Source organism: Protomyctophum bolini, assembly GCF_963924005.1.
Source record: "Protomyctophum bolini genome assembly, chromosome: 15".
Taxonomy (NCBI): Eukaryota; Metazoa; Chordata; class Actinopteri; order Myctophiformes; family Myctophidae; genus Protomyctophum; species Protomyctophum bolini.
Genome location: NC_137876.1, coordinates 5,247,480 through 5,272,431, shown reverse-complemented (window position 1 = coordinate 5,272,431; position 24,952 = coordinate 5,247,480). Strand labels below are relative to the sequence as shown.

Genomic DNA, 24,952 nt, shown 5'->3' with positions numbered 1-24,952 from the left:
GTCGCTTCGCAACGTTCGCAACGTTTCGCAAAAGAAAGAAACATATTCATTATTTTGCAGTCTGTTCTTTTTGTTCGAGCACCCGTTGAATTAGCCTGGGATGTGCGTGCACCTCCAGACCACATAAACTACACTTTGCTAAGAAATTACATGCAGGCTTTTATTTTTAAGTGTTGGAGTTTGGAAGTGCTCGGTAGAAGTCAGTCAACAGTCCTGCGTACCACGTGTATCCACTATACTTGCTACTGTTTTAATTTATTCACTGTAAAGGAATGCAACAAAAACAAACAATTTACAATTTACAATTTAGGCATTTAGCAGACGCTCTTAATCCAGAGCGACTTACATTAAGCAAGAACAAACAAAGCATCTCCTTTCAAGCTTTCATGGGGTGAGTAGCTGTAGCCACAAGAACATGTCGCTTTCACTAGCAATGGCTTTGTTTCCTGATTCTGTTAGAAGTGTTTAACTTTATTTACCCAAGGAAAGTTGCTGAGCATGGATGCTCTTTTTTCAGCAATGACCTGCTTCCCACAGACACAGAAACAACACAACACAGACTAATGGAGTTACAATCAACTAACAACTAACTAACTTACTTCAACACAAACTAATGGAGTTACAATCAACTAAGTTACTTCAACACTAGCTCTGGTCCATAGCTCTAATGCGTGCATTAGAGCTATGTTACTATCAACGTCCGCCGCTCGCATGAATGCAGACCAGCCTCTACTCTTTAGTGTAAATAAAAAGAACGTTTTTGCTACTCACCAAAACAAAGGCGGGTTGTGTCAATAGAAAGACTACTTTCCTTAGTGGAAGCACTCTGAGCCCCCCCCCACCACACGTATAAACTGTACTTTTTGGCCAAAAAGGGATTTTGTTTCCACCGGAAAAAAAACATTTTTAGTTACTCCGCTGCGCCCTCTACTGATATTGCCCAGAGAACTGCCTCATAGAGGATATTTTTCCTCCGGTGAAAAAATATCCCTTTTTGGCCAAAAAGTACCGTTTATATGTGTTTTGGGGGGCTCAGAGTGCTTCCACTAAGGAAAGTAGTCTTTCTATTGACACAACCCGCCTTTGTTTTGGTGAGTAGCAAAAACGTTATTTTTATTTACGCCAAAGAGGAGAGGCTGGTCTGATTTCGATTTGAAATTTAACATTGGAAGTCCCATAGCCTTGTACTGCGCGGGGCAGAATCGTAGAAGCAGTAGAAGGATATGGATCAGATCTACTTCAACACAGACTAATGGAGTTACAATCAACTAACTTACTTCAACACAAACTAATGGAGTTACAATCAACTAAGTTACTTCAACACAGACTAATGGAGTTACAATCAACTAACTTACTTCAACCCAGACTAATGGAGTTACAATCAACTAACTTACTTCAACACAGACTAATGGAGTTACAATCAACTAACAACCAACTAACTAAGTTACTTCACCAACCAGCTGACTAGTTGACCACCACAGAACTATCATGTTCTGACCTGAATGTGGACTGCTAGCTGTTGGCAGTGCTTGGTACTGGTACTGGTTGTCTGGACAGTCTACATGCTCTGCATGACAAACCAACATTATGAACACATTTAATTTAACAACAAGCACTATTAGACACCAGACACTAGTTGTCTTAGCGGTGATATTGATTCCTGAGTTGAACATATTCAACCATCACTGTGCAATATGTGGACGGAATGGTGATGACATTTTCACATATTTCGCAGATTCATGAAAGGTGAACAATTTTCAACATGGAAACAATTATGACAATTATGCAAAAAATAAGTGTGATTACTGTATTCACATAATTCACCCGCCACATAATGATGACATTTGACACAGTTTGCAGATGCATGCATGCATGGTGGATATTATATGTGAACATGTCAACATTAGTTTGACCATGCAAAAAAAATAATATATATATACTCTGAGATGAATGTAATAATTGTGACAGGCCCAGGGCAGAATTTTAACACTCCAACTGAAGGTCATCACCTTGCGTGCGCTCTAATTATTACATTAAATCTAGTTACCCCGATGTTTCGTTCTTTAGTGATTGGCACTTGAATATAGCTCGTATTAACCAAAGAACGCTGTCTGGGAACATAAAGCGGAAACATACTTGTATAAATCAGATGGTATGAAACTAAACCGGCTTGGATGTGTCGTGATCACCAACGAAGCGGTTGTCCCCAATTCAGATATGATTATTTTTCTTTTGTTTTGGGGGGGGGGGGGGGGGGGGTACAGTAGTATTTACCTGTCTGCAGACAGTTGGGCCTCGGTCACACATGAAAGGCACGTGGTTTGACGAGACACGTTCGCTCCACGGCTGTCTTCTGACCGACCCCCCTCACCTCCCCCCACACAACAAAGCCATGGAGCAAGCTTGTCTCGTCAAACCATCTAAAATGAACTGTGAGCCGTTGCTACACACCTTAGAGTATATATGAATAGAGATGGCACGTTCTCCTCCCATCCACTTGCATTAAGTTGCTCTAAAGCGCATGAGGTGATTTCACTCCTCTTTCCGGGTAGGAACAGAGTGCATTCCGGGATGGATTTGCCCCAAACACATGAACGCGCTGCCGTCGTGAAAGTGCACAATGATAGTCACCGGACCAGCGCGTTCATGTGTTTAATTGGGCCCACGCTGCAATACCAAATACTATGTCCATTTCGACTCAGGGTTTCCTCTGGGTGCCGTCTCTTTTCATATATACTCTAAGCTACACACGGAGGACACATATAAGACACGCTGTCTTTTTCCATGTGTGCCTTAGGCCTTGTGCTGGGAGCGGAGTCCTGTTGTTGTATTTACCGGTCTGCAGTCTGTTGTGCTGGGAGTGGTGCACAGGGGAGTCCTGTATTCTCCATATCGCAGACCGCAGCCATCTTACCATATAAGTTAATGGCAAGGTGCTACCTATAGGTGCACCTTCCAATGGCAGCCCATTCATCCAAACAGAAATCTAAATTGTATTAAACAACGTCTAAACTCACCAATATTGCAGCTGTATGGAAAGCTTGAATTATTCTCTTTCTAGTCAGCGCCGCGTCTCTGTCAGCGTCGGGAATGTTCCGTTTTAATCAATGGAGGGTGGCTCCACTGCCCGCGTTGCGTTGCGTTGTGCTGCGTTCGGTGACTAAAAAATTGCCCCGGTTCGTTTTTTTACGCACACACGTACCCACAATACATTATCCATAATGTTGCTGACGCGCAGTTTTCAAAAGCCCGCGGTGGAGCACCTCTAGCGTGACGTTGACGTTGTCATGACGCGAGCAGGACGCGACGGAGACGTGCTGGAGTTTGGAAGTGCTCGTTATACATATCACTCAACTGCCACCTGTTTTGAATTAGCACATAAGAGGCAGCGGGACATTTTGCTTTACTTGAAAACGAGTGCTTCCAAACTCTGATGGAAACATGGCCGCCGCGGTCTCGCAAAATGTGTCAAACGGGTGTCTGCTGTTGCGTTTACCTGTCTGCAGACTGTTGTGCTGGGAGCGGTGCACGGGGGAGTCCTGGGTGGTGGCGGTCCGGTTGCCCACGGCGTGAGACATCCAGTTGTAGAAGCTGACGGACGAGGGTCCCGACACGCCCAGCAGGGGGTGCTCTGTCAGCATGTCGGTGCCCAGGCTGTTCCCTATATGAGGGCCACACAAGGGGCCAGACGGGGGTTCGGTTAGAACCACTGGAATTACTTTCTGAGTTACTGTATAGGTTGTTATAGGTTTGCTTTTTTTCGTTTGCTTTGTTTTAACCCATATATGTCAAACTCAAGGCCCGGGGCCAAATCAGGCACGTGAATGAATTATCTTTGGCCCGTGGGATGATATTTAATTAGTATTAGAACTGGCCCTCTGGTATATTGCACGGACCACCATAATACTACAAGTCCTGCTTTGTGAGGATCATAGAACAGGAAACTGAGCTTAATAATAATGCATTTTCAGTTTTAAATGCATTTACTTTTTTGCTATTTGCCTGGGACGTCCTCCTGACCGCGGTGCCCGTGTGTTGAAACACAGTCCGGCCCTCGAATTTCTTTATTTTGGCCCACCGTGTATTTGAGTTTGACATCCCTGTAGACATGAGGACGATTCTACTTAATGTCTTCCTGACAGTTTTCTGAAAAACCCCATGTTTCTGTGTCAATCGTTCTCAAACATTTTCATGTCAAGGACCCCCAAAAATGATATGTATTTGGCCGCCGACCCCCATCTGTAAATATGTTGTTACAGGGACCCCTACCCAGAAGCAAAGATTTGAGTTAAAAATGTTCGCTGTGAAAGAATATATATTCAAAGAGTTGCGCCACATTTTCACGATTTCTAAAAAAAATAGCTCGTAGCGCGGCACTCTATGAGCTTGTAGATCTGCTATTTTTCAATAGCTAAAGTATAACATAATGCTTAACCCATTCTGAACGGGAACCCATTTTGGTGTTAGCGTCATGTTATGCTTTAGCCATTGAAAAATAGCAGATCTACAAGCTCATAGCGCGCCACCGAGTGGCGTGCTACGAGCTTGTAGGTCTGCTATTTTTGAAAAATCGAAGAACGACTGACATTTTTTAAATCTGATCTCAGGTCAGAATGGGTTAATCAGACCAGTGTGTGTCCAGTGGAAACCTCGTATGAATCTGATCTCAGGTCAGAATGGGTTAAAACAGCAAAAGGGGTTCCCGTCCAGAATGGTTTGAATTTATTCACCAACATTGCAGCTGTACGAAAAGCCTGAACTATTCCCCTTTCTATCCTCAAAGCACTTTGTGTGCTTTGCAGGTGATTCTTTTTCAAAGTGTTGCAGTTTGGAAGTGCTCGTTAGATATCCCTCAACTGTCCAGCGTACCACCCGTTTTGAATTTGCACATAATTGCAAGAGGGCGGGTACCTGTGCGAGTCAGAGAGGTGCTCTTTGCCACGGTGGAGGCCGGGGGCTCGTTGTTGTTGTTCCTCTGGGGGGCGCTGTTGTCCAGCAGGCTGCGCAGGCTGCCCGTCAGGTTGCTGAGGAGGCTCTCTTTGCGCGGGCTGTCCTTGGCGCCAGGCGGCGCGCCCGCTCGGCCCCCTCCCCCCCCAACGTGGGCCGGGGAGTCGGCGGCCGTGTCCCCGCTGGTGTAACTCAGCGACTGGTACGGATGGGAGCCCTTTGAGGAGAGGAGAGGAGAAGAGAGACAAGACGTTAATGTGACCGCATTTCACTGACGGGACTGCCATTTGGATATATTTAAGATTTACGGGGGTACCGTCCTAAAGTCGTCTCTTCGGTGCTACTGAAAACTTCTGACGAGCCGAAAATCATTTCGGCACTACAGCGCCGAAACAGCGGTAAAATAGGAGTATGAATCGGCCCTTACCTTTACCTTTATCTTGAGGGCGTACTCGCTGTGCGTGTGGGACTTGGACAGTTTCCTCATGATCTCCACGCCGCTCACAGGGCCCGTGTTGGCCTCTTTGGGTGGAGGTCGACTGCAGGCTCCCTCCAGTAGCATGGTGTGTTCACTCACTGTGGCTGAACACAAGACCAGACAACACTCTGTTAGACACAACCCTCCCTCCAGTAGCATGGTGTGTTCACTCACTGTGGCTGAACACAAGACCAGACAACACTCTGTTAGACACAACCCTCCCTCCAGTAGCATGGTGTGTTCACTCACTGTGGCTGAACACAAGACCAGACAACACTCTGTTAGACACAACCCTCCCTCCAGTAGCATGGTGTGTTCACTCACTGTGGCTGAACACAAGACCAGACAACACTCTGTTAGACACAACCCTCCCTCCAGTAGCATGGTGTGTTCACTCACTGTGGCTGAACACAAGACCAGACAACACTCTGTTAGACACAACCCTCCCTCCAGTAGCATGGTGTGTTCACTCACTGTGGCTGAACACAAGACCAGACAACACTCTGTTAGACACAACCCTCCCTCCAGTAGCATGGTGTGTTCACTCACTGTGGCTGAACACAAGACCAGACAACACTCTGTTAGACACAACCCTCCCTCCAGTAGCATGGTGTGTTCACTCACTGTGGCTGAACACAAGACCAGACAACACTCTGTTAGACACAACCCTCCCTCCAGTAGCATGGTGTGTTCACTCACTGTGGCTGAACACAAGACCAGACAACACTCTGTTAGACACAACCCTCCCTCCAGTAGCATGGTGTGTTCACTCACTGTGGCTGAACACAAGACCAGACAACACTCTGTTAGACACAACCCTCCCTCCAGTAGCATGGTGTGTTCACTCACTGTGGCTGAACACAAGACCAGACAACACTCTGTTAGACACAACCCTCCCTCCAGTAGCATGGTGTGTTCACTCACTGTGGCTGAACACAAGACCAGACAACACTCTGTTAGACACAACCCTCCCTCCAGTAGCATGGTGTGTTCACTCACTGTGGCTGAACACAAGACCAGACAACACTCTGTTAGACACAACCCTCCCTCCAGTAGCATGGTGTGTTCACTCACTGTGGCTGAACACAAGACCAGACAACACTCTGTTAGACACAACCCTCCCTCCAGTAGCATGGTGTGTTCACTCACTGTGGCTGAACACAAGACCAGACAACACTCTGTTAGACACAACCCTCCCTCCAGTAGCATGGTGTGTTCACTCACTGTGGCTGAACACAAGACCAGACAACACTCTGTTAGACACAACCCTCCCTCCAGTAGCATGGTGTGTTCACTCACTGTGGCTGAACACAAGACCAGACAACACTCTGTTAGACACAACCCTCCCTCCAGTAGCATGGTGTGTTCACTCACTGTGGCTGAACACAAGACCAGACAACACTCTGTTAGACACAACCCTCCCTCCAGTAGCATGGTGTGTTCACTCACTGTGGCTGAACACAAGACCAGACAACACTCTGTTAGACACAACCCTCCCTCCAGTAGCATGGTGTGTTCACTCACTGTGGCTGAACACAAGACCAGACAACACTCTGTTAGACACAACCCTCCCTCCAGTAGCATGGTGTGTTCACTCACTGTGGCTGAACACAAGACCAGACAACACTCTGTTAGACACAACCCTCCCTCCAGTAGCATGGTGTGTTCACTCACTGTGGCTGAACACAAGACCAGACAACACTCTGTTAGACACAACCCTCCCTCCAGTAGCATGGTGTGTTCACTCACTGTGGCTGAACACAAGACCAGACAACACTCTGTTAGACACAACCCTCCCTCCAGTAGCATGGTGTGTTCACTCACTGTGGCTGAACACAAGACCAGACAACACTCTGTTAGACACAACCCACCACCCTTTGAATTAGCCTGTTAGAGAGCATGTCAAGCGGAGCCACTAAACATGGTGCTCACACAGTGGCCTCTCCAATATGGCACAAGAAACCCATTAGAAAAGACATACTGTACGCTACCTATAGGCTACACACACTGTATGTATCTATGGCAAGGCGCTGATTATCAAAACAGTGAGATGGGGCATGAGAAGAGAAGAGAGAAGAGAGAAGAGAGAAGAGAAGAGAAGAATAGAAATTGCACTGGAGTGAAATGTACTCGCTTGCCTTCCACCAAACTGTCAGCTCACCCCTCCCCCCCCCCCCCCCCCCCTCCCCCCTCCCCACCCCACCACACACACACCTGCGTCGAACTCGAACTCTGCTCCGTCGGCGCTGGTGTCGCTGTGCATGGCGGCTCCGTTGTCCAGGCCCATCATGAACACCTCGGCCAGGCTCTGCTGGTGCGGCTCGGGCTGCGCGCTGAGGGGAGAGGCCTCCTTGGGCCTGGGCAGCTGGCTGGGCCTCAGCAGGCCCATGGCCTGGGAGAAGGGCATTCACTTAGACGTCATGTTTTACTACTGGGCCTCAGCAGGCCCATGGCCTTGGAGAAGGGCATTCACTTAGACGTCATGTTTTACTACTGGGCCTCAGCAGGCCCATGGCCTTGGAGAAGGGCATTCACTTAGACGTCATGTTTTACTACTGGGCCTCAGCAGGCCCATGGCCTGGGAGAAGGGCATTCACTTAGACGTCATGTTTTACTACTTGACTAGTTGCTTAGTTTACTAGATGACCAGACGACTAGTTGTTTAACCCATTCTGACCTGAGATCAGATTCATACGAGGTTTCCACCGGACACACACTGGTCTGATTAACCCATTCTGACCTGAGATCAGATTCTAAAAATGTCAGTCGTTCTTCGATTTTTTCAAAAATAGCAGACCTACAAGCTCGTAGCGCGCCACTCGGTGGCGCGCTATGAGCTTGTAGATCTGCTGTTTTTCAATAGCTAAAGCACGACATGATGCTAACACCAAACTACCAATAGAGGGTATATGCGGTGCGTGACATTATCATCAAACACGGAAGTTATGCAGGAACGCGTACTGAGTGGATATAAAAAAACAACGATACTTTCTGGCCTTGACAGCCCAATGCATCCAAACAGAAAAGTCCTATCAGATTGCATTAAACGACATTAAAACAATGTTAACCCATTCTGACCTGAGATCAGATTCATACAAGGTTTCCACTGGACACACACTGGTCTGATTAACCCATTCTGACCTGAGATCAGATTCTAAAAATGTCACAGTCGTTCTTCGATTTTTCAAAAATAGCAGACCTACAAGCTCGTAGCGCGCCACTCGGTGGCGCGCTATGAGCTTGTAGATCTGCTATTTTTCAATAGCTAAAGCATAACATGATGCTAACACCAAAACGGGTTCCCGTTCAGAATGGGTTAAACTCACTTTGACTGTTGCTTTGCCACTCGATGTGCGATTCACTTTAAGCATGCGCATATAGCCTCCATTATGTAAAACATTGCTTTCATTTTGTTTTATATTTTTTGGGAAATAAATATTTGTACATTTTAAAAACTGTGTACATTGGTGACTGTAACTATAATCTACCTGATATTGAGGCCAAATTTTTTTAAATAATAATAATCAACTAGTCAACTAGTACCAACTAGTGGTGGACTAGTGGATGTACTAGTGGACTAGTTGCTTATTGCCCTACCTTGAAGCCCTGCGTCACCACAATGAACTTCATCCACTGGCGGGCCAACGCCACGAGGCCTTTCTTCAGCGTCACCAGAGCTGGGAGGCCGTCGTTCTGAGAGAGGGAGAGAGGGGGGGGGGGGGGGGGGGGAGAGAGCGAGTGTAACCAGAGGATGGGCAGTAGTTTTTAAAAACACATTGTAAATGTATTTTCTGTATTCTAACCCATTTAGACCTGAGGACGATTCTACAAATGCCTTCTAAATCCTGACAGTTTTCTGAAAAACCTCAAAAATATGTATTTTGCCGCGGGCGGACCCCCCCCCCCCTCTGAAAATATGTAGTTCCAGGGACCCTCTAGAAGCAAATATTTGAGTTGAAAACATTCACTCCGATTTCAACTCAACTCAAAAACTCCAAAATGTATAAACAGCAGAGAAAACAGCAGATGTATACAAGCTCACAATGTGTCGCATCGGGACCTTCAAACTGTCTGCTAAAGCAACTAACTCCACCACCTCTCCCCCACTCACTGCTAAAGCAACTAACTCCACCACCTCTCCCCCACTCATGGAAGTAATAACTAACTCCACCACCTCTCCCCCACTCAACTAACTCCACCACCTCTCCCCCACTCAACTAACTCCACCACCTCTCCCCCACTCAACTAACTCCACCACCTCTCCCCCACTCATGGAAGTAATAACTAACTCCACCACCTCTCCCCCACTCAACTAACTCCACCACCTCTCCCCCACTAATGGAAGCAACTAACTCCACCACCTCTCCCCCACTCATAGAAGTAATTGGCAATATATAAAGTCACAACACCAACTTTGATGAGGCTGTATTGCTTTGTTTTCTAAATATATACGGTTTCCTTCATTTCCTGAAAAAATTGTGGTTTCTTAATTAATATAAAGATAGGATGTCCTGATTCAGTACCATGGTGGCTTCCTCTATGACAGAGTAGTTAATTAATATAAAGATAGGATGTCCTGATTCAGTACCATGGTGGCTTCCTCTATGACAGAGTAGTTAATTAATATAAAGATAGGATGTCCTGATTCAGTACCATGGTGGCTTCCTCTATGACAGAGTAGTTAATTAATATAAAGATAGGATGACCTGATTCAGTACCATGGTGGCTTCCTCTATGACAGAGTAGTTAATTCATATAAAGATAGGATGTCCTGATTCAGTACCATGGTGGCTTCCTCTATGACAGAGTAGTTAATTAATATAAAGATAGGATGTCCTGATTCAGTACCATGGTGGCTTCCTCTATGACAGAGTAGTTAATAATATAAAGATAGGATGTCCTGATTCAGTACCATGGTGGCTTCCTCCATGACAGAGTAGTTAATAATATAAAGATAGGATGTACCATGGTGGCTTCCTCTATGACAGAGTAGTTAATTAATATAAAGATAGGATGTCCTGATTCAGTACCATGGTGGCTTCCTCTATGACAGAGTAGTTAATTCATATAAAGATAGGATGTCCTGATTCAGTACCATGGTGGCTTCCTCTATGACAGAGTAGTTAATTAATATAAAGATAGGATGTCCTGATTCAGTACCATGGTGGCTTCCTCCATGACAGAGTAGTTAATAATATAAAGATAGGATGTCCTGATTCAGTACCATGGTGGCTTCCTCTATGACAGAGTAGTTAATAATATAAAGATAGGATGTCCTGATTCAGTACCATGGTGGCTTCCTCTATGACAGAGTAGTTAATAATATAAAGATAGGATGTCCTGATTCAGTACCATGGTGGCTTCCTCTATGACAGAGTAGTTAATTCATATAAAGATAGGATGTCCTGATTCAGTACCATGGTGGCTTCCTCTATGACAGAGTAGTTAATAATATAAAGATAGGATGTCCTGATTCAGTACCATGGTGGCTTCCTCTATGACAGAGTAGTTAATAATATAAAGATAGGATGTCCTGATTCAGTACCATGGTGGCTTCCTCTATGACAGAGTAGTTAATTCATATAAAGATAGGATGTCCTGATTCAGTACCATGGTGGCTTCCTCTATGACAGAGTAGTTAATAATATAAAGATAGGATGTCCTGATTCAGTACCATGGTGGCTTCCTCCATGACAGAGTAGTTAATTAATATAAAGATAGGATGTCCTGATTCAGTACCATGGTGGCTTCCTCTATGACAGAGTAGTTAATTCATATAAAGATAGGATGTCCTGATTCAGTACCATGGTGGCTTCCTCTATGACAGAGTAGTTAATAATATAAAGATAGGATGTCCTGATTCAGTACCATGGTGGCTTCCTCTATGACAGAGTAGTTAATTAATATAAAGATAGGATGTCCTGATTCAGTACCATGGTGGCTTCCTCTATGACAGAGTAGTTAATAATATAAAGATAGGATGTCCTGATTCAGTACCATGGTGGCTTCCTCCATGACAGAGTAGTTAATTAATATAAAGACAGGATGTACCATGGTGGCTTCCTCTATGACAGAGTAGTCGGCCTGCTGCAGGTATCGATGCAGGATGTTACACAGCATGCAGGACGGGTTCTCGTGCAGGTAGCGCCCCCGCTTGGTCACACGGTTGTACTTGCTCCGGATGGGAATGTGGATGCTCTTTTTCTGTGTGGAAGAAGAAAGTGACAAGTTTCGTCAACAATTAAAAACTACACTAAAATGTTAGGAAGGGGACTAGTGGACATGCTGGGAGCTAGCGGACATGCTGAAAATAGCAGATCTACAAGCCCACGTCATTACGACGGCATCAAGGCCCGCCAAAATACATTTTAGTCGACTAAAATATCCTGACATTTAGTCGACTAAAACTAAAACACTGAAACATTCCAGGAAACTAAATGAAAACTAATTGAAGAGAGTAAGAGACTAATTGACTAAAAGTAAAATCAAACATGTGCTGCCAAAAACACCAGTGGGCGTGCAAGCGTTGTCACGGCTGCGCCTAGTTAGTAGTTGTTGCGTTGCTGACCTCGAGGGCTTCCGTCATGATGCAGCCCATGACGGCACACACGCGCAGGGTTCCCTCCATGTCCAGCTTCCTCAGGGAAGACTTGAGCTGGTCGATGGGGACCAGCCAGGCTCCGATGGCAGGGGTGGCTGTGCTCAACAGGTTCAGCTGCCTGGTAGGAGACACACACCGTCACCAATTAACATCCATTCACTGATTCTTTTTTTTTACCTTATTTTTTTTATGTATTGTGTTTTTTTTTGTTTCTTTTATTGTATTAACCCAGTTAGACCCCTGGACGATAAGCTTGTAGCGCGGCACTGGTAGATCTGCTATTTTTCAATAGCTAAAGTACACAATGCTTAAAACACCAAAAGGGGTTCCCGCCCACAATGGATTAAAACAAAAAATAAATGAATGAATGAATTAATAATAATTGAAGTAAGGCCCCCCCCCTCACACATAAGGACAGTATAATTCACCAGTCTTAACCCATTCTGAACGGGAACCCATTCTGGTGTTATAGCATCATGTTATGCTTTAGCTATTGAAAAACAGCAGATCTACAAGCTCATAGCGCGCCACCGAGTGGCGCGCTACGAGCTTGTAGGTCTGCTATTTTTGAAAAATCGAAGAACGACTGACATTTTTTTAGAATCTGATCTCAGGTCAGAATGGGTTAATCAGACCAGTGTGTTGTCCCGTGGAAACCTCGTATGAATCTGATCTCAGGTCAGAATGGGTTAATTATGAGGCCTACCTGGAGATGCCCTGGGAGGCCGAGCGGACGTTGGTGGGGGCAGCGAAGCTGAACCAGATCTCGCGGATGGTCAGCTTCATGCTGCTGGAGTCTGGAGGCGGAGGCATCAGGGGGAGGTCCTTCTTCAGCTCGTCCGACTCCACCCCCTCGTCCTGGACAGATGACCACATACATTAGTTAACTAAGTAAGTACATTTTAACCCATTCTGACCTGAGATCAGATTCTAAAAATGTCAGATTCTAAAAATAGCAGACCTACAAGCTCGTAGCGCGCCACTCGGTGGCGCGCTATGAGCTTGTAGATCTGCTATTTTTCAATAGCTGAAAGCATAACATGACGCCAACACCAAAATGGGTTCCCGTTCAGAATGGGTTAAAACAATCATGTTAAAACAAGGGCATGAAACAAACAATAGAAGGTAAAACATTGAGATGCAAAATAAATCAAGTGAAAAATATATCATAAAATAAAGACGAAATAAATACGTCTTTTAACAATTTCTTAAAACCGTCGACAGAATCCACATTCTTTAGCTCAAGGGGCAGGGCATTCCACAAAGTGGGGGCGACCACTTCAAATGCGCGGTCAGTGGTCAACCTTAGTTTTGAGTCTAGTTGTAGGAATAGACAGAAGGCCTTTTTCGGAGGACCTGAGAGAACGTGTGTTTGGCTTAGCATGCAGTAATTCAGTACATTACAAACATGCACCCATTGACCATCTGGCCCTGAAGTTAATGGCAGTGTGGCGACTGGCCGCAGAGTTTTGCCATCGACAGCCCAAAACATCCAAACAGCAAAACAGTCCTGATCCGATTGTAATAAACAACGAGAAACTCACCAGCTGTACGGAAACAGCTTGAACTGACCTGGTTCCATTTGCAAAGTATTTGTTTCATACACATCCACCGTAGATATGTTATGAGCTACTGTACACATCCTCCGTACTGTACACATCCACCGTAGATATGTTATGAGCTACTGTACACATCCTCCGTACTGTACACATCCACCGTAGATATGTTATAAGCTACTGTACACATCCTCCGTACTGTACACATCCACCGTAGGGATGTTATGAGCTACTGTACACATCCTCTTTACTGTACACATCCACCGTAGATATGTTATAAGCTACTGTACACATCCACCGTAGACATGTTATGATCTACTGCAGACATTGTTCCAAGTGTTGCAGTTTGGACGTTCTCACATAATTATAAAGGATAGAGAAGGGAGCCGAGCGGGCCCCTTCGATGGATTTCAATGGGAGTTTAATACATGTAATAAATACCCATTGTTTTGCATGAAAAAGAATCAAATAATAATAATAATCAAATGTTTTATGGTCATGATATGAAAGCTGATTCCAATTAATTATAGCTTGGATTGGATAAACCCTTGGGCTGGATAAGCTACAACAATTGCAAAGTAATACTGAATCTGTGTGTGTGTCGGACTGTCGGTGCATCCGTCTGTGTTTCATATTTTGGTATAATATTATAATAATAAGAATAATACTTGTTATTTTATATTTTCTGTGCGATAAATAACTTTCATTTATAACAACATTCAGTCATAATTTGTCTGGGATATAATTTTGTAAAAAAAAGAAAATATATACAAATTAAAGTAAATAACATAATGGTGAACGCAGCATGGCGAACCACAATGGAAACGGGCGTCGGGGGTGAAACGGTCACATCGCCACTATAGTCCAGTTCTCCAGCATAGTGACAGAGAAGAGGCTCACTATAGTCCAGTTCTCCAGCATAGTGACAGAGAACAGGCTCACTATAGTCCAGTTCTCCAGCATAGTGACAGAGAACAGGCTCACTATAGTCCAGTTCTCCAGCATAGTGACAGAGAACAGGCTCACTATAGTCCAGTTCTCCAGCATAGTGACAGAGAACAGGCTCACTATAGTCCAGTTCTCCAGCATAGTGACAGAGAACAGGCTCACTATAGTCCAGTTCTCCAGCATAGTGACAGAGAAGAGGCTCACTATAGTCCAGTTCTCCAGCATAGTGACAGAGAACAGGCTCACTATAGTCCAGTTCTCCAGCATAGTGACAGAGAACAGGCTCACTATAGTCCAGTTCTCCAGCATAGTGACAGAGAAGAGGCTCACTATAGTCCAGTTCTCCAGCATAGTGACAGAGAACAGGCTCACTATAGTCCAGTCCTCCAGCATAGTGACAGAGAACAGGCTCACTATAGTCCAGTTCTCCAGCATAGTGACAGAGAACAGGCTCACTATAGTCCAGTTCTCCAGCATAGTGACAGAGAAGAGGCTCACTATAGTCCAGTTCTCCAGCATAGTGACAGAGAAGAGGCTCACTATAGTCCAGTTCTCCAGCATAGTGACAGAGAAGAGGCTCACTATAGTCCAGTTCTCCAGCATAGTGACAGAGAAGAGGCTCACTATAGTCCAATTCTCCAGCATAGTGACAGAGAACAGGCTCACTATAGTCCAGTTCTCCAGCATAGTGACAGAGAAGAGGCTCACTATAGTCCAGTTCTCCAGCATAGTGACAGAGAACAGGCTCACTATAGTCCAGTTCTCCAGCATAGTGACAGAGAACAGGCTCACTATAGTCCAGTTCTCCAGCATAGTGACAGAGAAGAGCCTCACTATAGTCCAGTCCTCCAGCATAGTGACAGAGAAGAGGCTCACTATAGTCCAGTTCTCCAGCATAGTGACAGAGAACAGGCTCACTATAGTCCAGTTCTCCAGCATAGTGACAGAGAACAGGCTCACTATAGTCCAGTTCTCCAGCATAGTGACAGAGAAGAGGCTCACTATAGTCCAGTTCTCCAGCATAGTGACAGAGAAGAGGCTCACTATAGTCCAGTTCTCCAGCATAGTGACAGAGAACAGGCTCACTATAGTCCAGTTCTCCAGCATAGTGACAGAGAACAGGCTCACTATAGTCCAGTTCTCCAGCATAGTGACAGAGAAGAGGCTCACTATAGTCCAGTTCTCCAGCATAGTGACAGAGAAGAGGCTCACTATAGTCCAGTTCTCCAGCATAGTGACAGAGAACAGGCTCACTATAGTCCAGTTCTCCAGCATAGTGACAGAGAACAGGCTCACTATAGTCCAGTTCTCCAGCATAGTGACAGAGAAGAGGCTCACTATAGTCCAGTTCTCCAGCATAGTGACAGAGAAGAGGCTCACTATAGTCCAGTTCTCCAGCATAGTGACAGAGAAGAGGCTCACTATAGTCCAGTTCTCCAGCATAGTGACAGAGAACAGGCTCACTATAGTCCAGTTCTCCAGCATAGTGACAGAGAACAGGCTCACTATAGTCCAGTTCTCCAGCATAGTGACAGAGAAGAGGCTCACTATAGTCCAGTTCTCCAGCATAGTGACAGAGAACAGGCTCACTATAGTCCAGTTCTCCAGCATAGTGACAGAGAAGAGGCTCACTATAGTCCAGTTCTCCAGCATAGTGACAGAGAACAGGCTCACTATAGTCCAGTTCTCCAGCATAGTGACAGAGAAGAGGCTCACTATAGTCCAGTTCTCCAGCATAGTGACAGAGAAGAGGCTCACTATAGTCCAATTCTCCAGCATAGTGACAGAGAAGAGGCTCATCGTACCTAGCCTGGCTAATAAGCCAGACTCAAATCACACTGTCGTGTGGTATTTGAGTCTGGAGATGCTGTGCATGGATCTTGTTTCCCGGGGGGGGGGGCGGGTTCAAACATTTTCTCTTTGACGCAATTGGTCAGAGCTACTGTCAGTCAAAGGTATCAAGCATTGAACATCACTGTACCAAAGCCCGCCCATATTGCATACCGTGTCCCGATTGGCCACACCAGTTCTCTGGTACATAGGAAATGGGCGTACAATCAAGGAATGGAAGTCTGAGTTTTTACCTCCAGCACATGTATGGTTCACTCAGCTCGGTATTGTGGCTGCTTTGGAGAGGTTATCCTTTAAAATGAATAATCAGTTGGATAAATATGATCTGAAGTGGGACGTGTTCCTCAGTCATGTTGCAGGTCCCTTGGTGTGATCCATGGTCAGGCAATGCTCTTGATTGTTTATTGTATTACTACACATTATGATACGGTTGATGATGCTGCGTTTGGTCGTGTAAATAATGTAAACTATTTTCACATTTTAATTTGATTTTGATTTTTCCTTTTTTTGTTCCATTTGTTTATCTCATCTATCTTGCCTGTCCGTGAATACGTACTCTGCTGTCGTTGTTTGTGTTTGTATTTTAAGTTCTCTGTTTTATGTGTTTGTATAAAATAAAGTGCTGATCATAAAAAAAAAGGAAATGGGCGTACAATTGAGCCTCTCCAGACCGTAATCCGCCGGCAGGCAATTTTTTTTGCCAGGCTACATGGTACCTGGTCGTCAGAGTCTTACTAGCCAGGCTACATGGTACCTGGTCGTCAGAGTCTTACTAGCCAGGCTACATGGTACCTGGTCGTCAGAGTCTTACTAGCCAGGCTACATGGTACCTGGTCGTCAGAGTCGTCGTGGTGGTTGAGGTCGGCGGGGCCGGTGGGGTCGTTGGGGTCGTGCGGTCCCAGGTTGTCGTCGGAGGCGTCGGTGCTGTAGCCGCTGCCCGTCTGGGAGCCCGTGGACCCGTTGTTCTTGGACAGGCCCGCCTTGCCACCGGGCTCGGCGCCCCGGCCCATCACCCCCATGGTGCTGTACAGGATGGCACCCGACTGGCGGCCGCCTGCGGACCCACACGGCAACACACGCTTTAAACCCCATTCTGACCCGAGATCAGATTCTAAAAAAATGTCTTCTACATCCTAACAGTTTTCTGAAAAAAAAGCTATGTTTCTACGTCAGTCGTATATAGCAGACCTACAAGCTCGTAGTGCGCCACTCGGTGGCGCGCTATGAGCTTGTAGATCTGCTATTTTTCAATAGCTAAAGCATAACATGATGCTATAACACCAAAAGGGGTTCCCGCCCAAAGACCTGACACTAGATTCTACAACATGTCTTCTAAATCCTGAAAGTTTTCTAAAAAGAAAAAACATGTTTCTGTGTCAGTGGTGCCCAAGAATTATCTGTGTTTGGCCGCCGACCCCCATCTGAATATACGTAGATCCAGGGACCCTCCAGGGACCCCCCAGGGACCCCCCCCCCCCCCCCCAGAAGCAGTTAAAAAGTGTTCGCTCTGAAAGAAGCCGATCTACACATGTTCAGCATGCAACCAAGTGTAAACTGACTCATACATGGATCCCTTCCTAACATTTCAGTCCATAGTTTATATTTGTTGACGAAATGTGTCAATACATTCAGTCTTAGTTTTAGTCACCATACTACTTAGTTTTCATTTAGTTTCCGTCAGTGAAAAAAAGGCAGTCGACAAAACATTTTTCGTCTTATTTTTTTTTAAATTTTTAATAATTTTTATCCCACGATTTTGTAACCCATTTTTTCACCCAGTGTCAATTATCTAATGTAATCCTGGGCGCTACACTTCCTCTGCCAACCTGGGGGGGGGGGGGCAGCGGACTTGAACTCATGCTTCCTTCTGTGCATGAGGAGTCCAAGCTGACGGTGAGGTTCTCCATGCCTCCCTACCTTTGACGGTGAGGTTCTCGATGCCTCCCTACCTTTGACGGTGAGGTTCTCCATGCCTCCCTACCTTTGACGGTGAGGTTCTCCATGCCTCCCTACCTTTGACGGTGAGGTTCTGGATGCCTCCCTACCTTTGACGGTGAGGTTCTCGATGCCTCCCTACCTTTGACCGTGAGGTTCTCCATGCCTCCCTACCTTTGACGGTGAGGTTCTGGATGCCTCCCTACCTTTGACCGTGAGGTTCTCCATGCCTCCCTACCTTTGACCGTGAGGTTCTCCATGCCTCCCTACCTTTGACCGTGAGGTTCTCCATGCCTCCCTACCTTTGACCGTGAGGTTCTCGATGCCTCCCTACCTTTGACGGTGAGGTTCTCCATGCCTCCCTACCTTTGACCGTGAGGTTCTCCATGCCTCCCTACCTTTGACCGTGAGGTTCTCCATGCCTCCCTACCTTTGACCGTGAGGTTCTCCATGCCTCCCTACCTTTGACCGTGAGGTTCTCCATGCCTCCCTACCTTTGACCGTGAGGTTCTCCATGCCTCCCTACCTTTGACGGTGAGGTTCTCCATGCCTCCCTACCTTTGACGGTGAGGTTCTCGATGCCTCCCTACCTTTGACCGTGAGGTTCTCCATGCCTCCCTACCTTTGACCGTGAGGTTCTCCATGCCTCCCTACCTTTGACGGTGAGGTTCTCCATGCCTCCCTACCTTTGACGGTGAGGTTCTCCATGCCTCCCTACCTTTGACGGTGAGGTTCTCGTTGCCTCCCTACCTTTGACGGTGAGGTTCTCGATGCCTCCCTACCTTTGACGGTGAGGTTCTCGATGCCTCCCTACCTTTGACGGTGAGGTTCTCCATGCCTCCCTACCTTTGACGGTGAGGTTCTCCATGCCTCCCTACCTTTGACGGTGAGGTTCTCGATGCCGCACTCGAACATGATCCAGCCCCACTTCTCGATGGAGGCGGCGGAGGAGCGCGCCAGCTCCGCGGCGGCCATGGCGGCGGCCTGGCTCTCCGTCTCGTCCACCATGGAGAACTCCTCCATGTCCTCCAGCATGAAGAGGACCTTGGACTTCTCAAAGGGGATGGCGGTGATGGCACACGTCCCGATGTCTGGAGAGAGAGAGGACAGAGATATACAGGTCACGGAACCTTGAATGGCCAAAATAAAAACGTTCCTTTTAACACTAATTTAGGCCTTGGACGTGTATACACATCCTTTCTAGTCATCATAGCTTAGTTTTTCATTCAGTTTACATTTCGTTTTCGTCAGTGAAAAAAAAGGGTAGTGGACAAATATTATTTAGTCATAGTGTTAGTGGACGACATAAACACTGGTGGGTGGGTGGGAGAGTAGGGATGGGTCAGATTCATCGATTATCGTTAATAGGACCCGAAAAACGATTATGAAAATGAATAATCGATAATTGGTTTTTTTTGTTTTTAATGAAAATCTGTTGGAAAGGCAATATTGTCGTCCAAACAGGACAGGGCTATAGGCCTACTAAAGTGTGCCTGTGTAGCTGCATGACTGAGAGGAGTGTGAGTGACACTCCTCTCAGTGGAGATTGATTCCAATCAAGATACAGGTTTGGAGGATGTAGCAGGTGTTGGGAATTGATCAGGCCTAGGCTGGGGTTGCCATGGTGATCAATTGGCTCAGCACTGGTCCAGGGACCACCAGTGGTCCTCATTTAAAAGATGGAGTCAGTAACCAAATGGACCCTTATTAACGCAAGAGATAAAATGACTTAGGTACCCCCTTGGAGGGAAGGATTATTTTATTTGTAGGGTTCATAAAAAAAAAAAAAAAATCTTAAAAAAAAAAAGTATCCCCCCCTCCCAAACGATTAATCGATTAATATTGAATTATACAAATCGATTTTCATTTTGTTCTTTTAAACATATTTTTTATCCCACGATTTTGTAACCCATTTTTCACCCCTGTGTCAATCATCTAATGTGATCCTGGGCTCTCTACACACCCTCCACCAACCTCTAGTCCCCCATATATGGGGGACAAGGGGAGAGCAACGGACTTGAACTCATGCTTCCTTCATGCCTGAGTGTCCAAGTTGCTCCTTTACACCTGACAGGGGGGAGTTTCCCTGGTTGGACGTATAGCGCGTGGAAGGAACACGTCATTCCAACCAGTTCCTTTCCCCTCCTCGATTTTCCTTTTGGACACATTGACACATCCCCACCGGTGGAGTCCAGTCCTTTACACATCCCTAGCGGGCCGTGGGAACCCACCGGTGGAGTCCAGTCCTCGCAGCTGGCTGTGGATGCGGTGGATGTTGAGCCGGGCGGCGATCTCCTTGCCCTTCTCGATGCCGGCGTTGGAGCGCAGCGAGCCCGACGACTGCGGCTGCATCTTGGTGGCCGAGGCGTACTTCTCCATCATGGCCGCCGAGGACTGCTGGCCGCCGTGCTCGCCGCTGCTGGGGGTCTCCTCCACGATGCCCCTGAGGATCACAGACACAGTGTGGGCGGGGGTCTCACTACCCAGTGGTAGTGAGACCGCTGCTGGGGGTCTCCTCCACGATGCCCCTGAGGATCACAGACACAGTGTGGGCGGGGGTCTCACTACCCAGTGGTAGTGAGACCGCTGCTGGGGGTCTCCTCCACGATGCCCCTGAGGATCACAGACACAGTGTGGGGGCGGGGGTCTCACTCGCAGTGCAACCTGTGTTTCTTTTCTTATTATTCATATTATTTATCCCACAATTTTGTAACCCATGTTTGCTCAGCCCCGTGCCAATTGACCTCTAGCAAAGCCCCCTCCCCAAATGGTCCAATCACAGCTAAGCATAACTAATATCTAAGGGCATTTGAAATGCATTTGAAATGAGATAAAAATGTTAATTTGAAGGGTTCCAATTCAGACAAAAATGGAAAAAGAAGGTGCTGGAGCCACAAAGGGAACATGAGAAAAAAAAAAAAAAAAGCAGGGAAGCTCTGCAAGACTCAGATCTGCGCACAATCAATGTATTTATTTAGCAAGCTTTCGGTCTACTGACCTCCTTCAGGGTTCCAATTAAAAAAATAGCGAAACATGTTTAATCAGGATTTCAATTCAAATATAACAAAAAATAGCAGATTTACAAGCTCAAAACACTTCACAGCGCGACGCATTTTTGTTGCTATGACAGTAATGTGGCCCTCTGGAGTGAGTGTAGAAATATAGTGGCCCCTCTCCATTGTAAAAGTTGCCCACCCCTGTCCTAAAGGATTGGGTTGAAGTCGTTACCCGTTAGGGCTGTGGATCTTTGGGCGTCCCACGATTCGAATCAATCGAATTCAAAAAACGATTTATTTTAAATTCTAAAGCTTTTATTTTTCCTAGATTCAAAAACGATTCTCTAGTCTATTCAAAAAGATTCTCGGTTCAATACTACAATACAATACAGCTGTGCTGAACTGAAGTGACTAGTACTGACTATACAGTAACTTGAAAATGACTGAAGACATGATTTTTTACTGTGATTAGGGTAAGGTTGTAAACTAAAAGTAAAATCGATTTTGAATCGTTCATAACGGGAATTGATTTTTTTGACACTCGTATTACCTGTTCATTCTGAACTGAGTGGCGGTCCTGTCGAAGCACAGAGCCACGTTGTTACCTGTTCATTCTGAACTGAGTGGCTGTCCTGTCGAAGCACAGCGCCACCAGAGAGTCGTTGTTACCTGTTCATTCTGAACTGAGTGGCGGTCCTGTCGAAGCACAGAGCCACGTTGTTACCTGTTCATTCTGAACTGAGTGGCGGTCCTGTCGAAGCACAGCGCCACCAGAGAGTCGTTGTTACCTGTTCATTCTGAACTGAGTGGCGGTCCTGTCGAAGCACAGAGCCACGTTGTTACCTGTTCATTCTGAACTGAGTGGCGGTCCTGTCGAAGCACAGCGCCACCAGAGAGTCGTTGTTACCTGTTCATTCTGAACTGAGTGGCGGTCCTGTCGAAGCACAGAGCCACGTTGTTACCTGTTCATTCTGAACTGAGTGGCGGTCCTGTCGAAGCACAGCGCCACCAGAGAGTCGTTGTTACCTGTTCATTCTGAACTGAGTGGCGGTCCTGTCGAAGCACAGAGCCACGTTGTTACCTGTTCATTCTGAACTGAGTGGCGATCCTGTCGAAGCACAGCGCCACCAGAGACACGTGGGTGACAGACTTGCAGGAGGACGATGGAGAGCCCTCCTCCACAGACGCCTGGAGGAGACACAGGTTCACCTGCAGGAAGGGAAATTCAACAACAATGTCTTCTAAATACTGACAGTTTTCTGGAGAAAAAAAAACCACAGCGGTTCTCAAAGTTTTCTCATGTGAAGGACTGGGAGGGGGGGGGGGGGGGGGGGGTTACAGACCCATAAGGGTCCATTGGTTCCAAACTATCATTTAACTGGGGAACCCCTGGAACTCCCTCAAGGGAACCAACTGGACTACATAAAAATGTGACACATGGAGATACAAGGTTACAGCGATGACATTATTTATGGCGAGGTCTTTGATCTTAGCGCTCACCTTGGGGATGGAGACGTTGGCCTGGAGGCCTTTGATCTTAGCGCTCACCTTGGGGATGGAGACGTTGGCCTGGAGGCCTTTGATCTTAGCGCTCACCTTGGGGATGGAGACGTTGGCCTGGAGGCCTTTGATCTTAGCGCTCACCTTGGGGATGGAGACGTTGGCCTGGAGGCCTTTGATCTTAGCGCTCACCTTGGGGATGGAGACGTTGGCCTGGAGGCCTTTGATCTTAGCGCTCACCTTGGGGATGGAGACGTTGGCCTGGAGGCCTTTGATCTTAGCGCTCACCTTGGGGATGGAGACGTTGGCCTGGAGGCCTTTGATCTTAGCGCTCACCTTGGGGATGGAGACGTTGGCCTGGAGGCCTTTGATCTTGACGTTGTCGGTTTTGGCAGACAGGTCCGTCTGGCCGTGAGACCCCGCAGGCGGGGGCGGAGCCTCGGTCTTAGACAGCTTGTGCTCCTGCTTGGCTGCTTGACTCTGTGTGAGGAGAGGAGGGGTTAAAGGTCACTGTGTGAGGGAGAGGAGGGGTTAAAGGTCACTGTGTGAGGGAGAGGAGGGGTTAAAGGTCACTGTGTGAGGGAGAGGAGGGGTTAAAGGTCACTGTTTGAGGAGAGGAGGGGTTATAGGGGAGTCAAATATGGATGGAGCTATATTCAAAATGAAAATGAATACACTTTAGTGTTTTAGTTATTCGTAAAACGATTTCCCCTTACATAATAATCCTGTCCATATGTCAATGTGTATCTATGATTGAATAAATTAATGAATGAATGAATGAACAAATGCATGCATGCATTTTTTAATGCAATTAAAACCGCATACTGTTGGACTCAGTTTGGGCACGAGCAATGTCCGATTTATTGGTCCAATGTTGATCCCACTTTAGTCCTAGACTAGCCTCGGTACCCAGGCTTTTATTTAAATATTTGTAATTCCAATATTCTGCCACAAAATCAATCCTGATCAAATAAAAACAAAACAAAAGATAAGATTCTAAAACATAAATTCAAAATAGTCAATTTACGTACTTAAAAAAAATATATATATATATCCCACGATTTTGCAACCCATTTGTGCCACCCAGTGTCAATTATCTAATGTAATCCTGGGCACTGCACTTCCTCTGCCAACCTGGGGATGGCAGCGGACTGACCTCATGCTTCCTTCTATACATACATCAGGAATCAATCAAATCAAACATACAATGTTTCCAACCAACAGTGACGATATGAACTAAAAATCACAGAGCAGAACTACAGACTGTGTGTGTGTGTGTGTGTGTGTGGGGTAAATGGTGCATTTATATAGCGCCTTTATCCAAGGCGCTTTACATAGATTGTGCATTACATTCACCCATTCACACACACACACATTCATACACCGATTGCGGCGGAAGCCATGTGCAAGGTATACCAACCAGCACATCGGGAGCAATTTGGGGTTCAGTGTCTTTGCCCAAGGACACTTCGACATGTAGACTGGAGGAGGAGCCGGGATTCGAACCGCCGACCCATGGATCATTGGACGACCTGCTCTACCTCTTGAGCCACAGTCGCCCCTGTGTGTGTGTGTGTGTGTGTGTGTGTGTGTGTGTGTGTGTGTGTGTACATTTCAGCTAACACCCCTGATGTCATTGTTGTAAATGAAAACCATAGAGAGGTGTTCATTCTCGAGGTCGGCTGTACCTTTGACTATAGCCTGGAAGAAGCCTTTCTAACGAAAGTGCTGAAGTATCAGCAGCTAATGCAGACCATCTCACAGCTAGGCTACAGATGTAAACTTTTAGTTTTTATCTTTGGCAGCCTAGGGCATGTGCATAAGTTGGTTGTGAGGGGCTTACAAATGGCCGGCCTTTCCAAAAGGAGAGCCAAGCAGTTAGCGAGGTATTGCTCAGTTTCAGCCATTATAGGAAGCCGCTCAATTTGGAGGAGGCGTTGTTTCCTTTATCCATGATTTATGTCTGCTGCCCTGTGTCCGACATGTCAGCTGTACTGTATGTAACGATGCTTTGCCGTCCATGCACGTTGTAACTGGCTGCTCTCCCACTGTCAAACTGCACTGGCAGTGTTTATGTCCTTTGTACAGTAACAAGGTATTCCTGTACTTCTCATTATGTGGACATAAATAAACATTTCAA

General features: G+C 46.3%; 1 protein-coding gene across 1 annotated transcript in view; it reads right to left on the bottom strand.

Moving 5' to 3' along the window:
- The window catches only part of kiaa1109 (KIAA1109), a 164,362-nt gene that overhangs the window by 86,059 nt on the left and 53,351 nt on the right, over positions 1–24,952 (bottom strand). The window contains exons 36-48 of the mRNA XM_080784482.1: positions 23,149–23,292; positions 22,394–22,521; positions 20,548–20,759; positions 19,195–19,407; positions 17,212–17,435; positions 12,733–12,884; positions 11,994–12,144; positions 11,477–11,629; positions 9,023–9,118; positions 7,640–7,817; positions 5,381–5,529; positions 4,912–5,164; positions 3,497–3,661 (exon numbers count right to left, since the gene is read on the bottom strand). Coding sequence (XP_080640608.1) covers positions 3,497–3,661; positions 4,912–5,164; positions 5,381–5,529; positions 7,640–7,817; positions 9,023–9,118; positions 11,477–11,629; positions 11,994–12,144; positions 12,733–12,884; positions 17,212–17,435; positions 19,195–19,407; positions 20,548–20,759; positions 22,394–22,521; positions 23,149–23,292 — 2,218 coding nt within the window. The remainder of the gene's footprint in view (positions 1–3,496; positions 3,662–4,911; positions 5,165–5,380; positions 5,530–7,639; positions 7,818–9,022; positions 9,119–11,476; positions 11,630–11,993; positions 12,145–12,732; positions 12,885–17,211; positions 17,436–19,194; positions 19,408–20,547; positions 20,760–22,393; positions 22,522–23,148; positions 23,293–24,952) is intronic.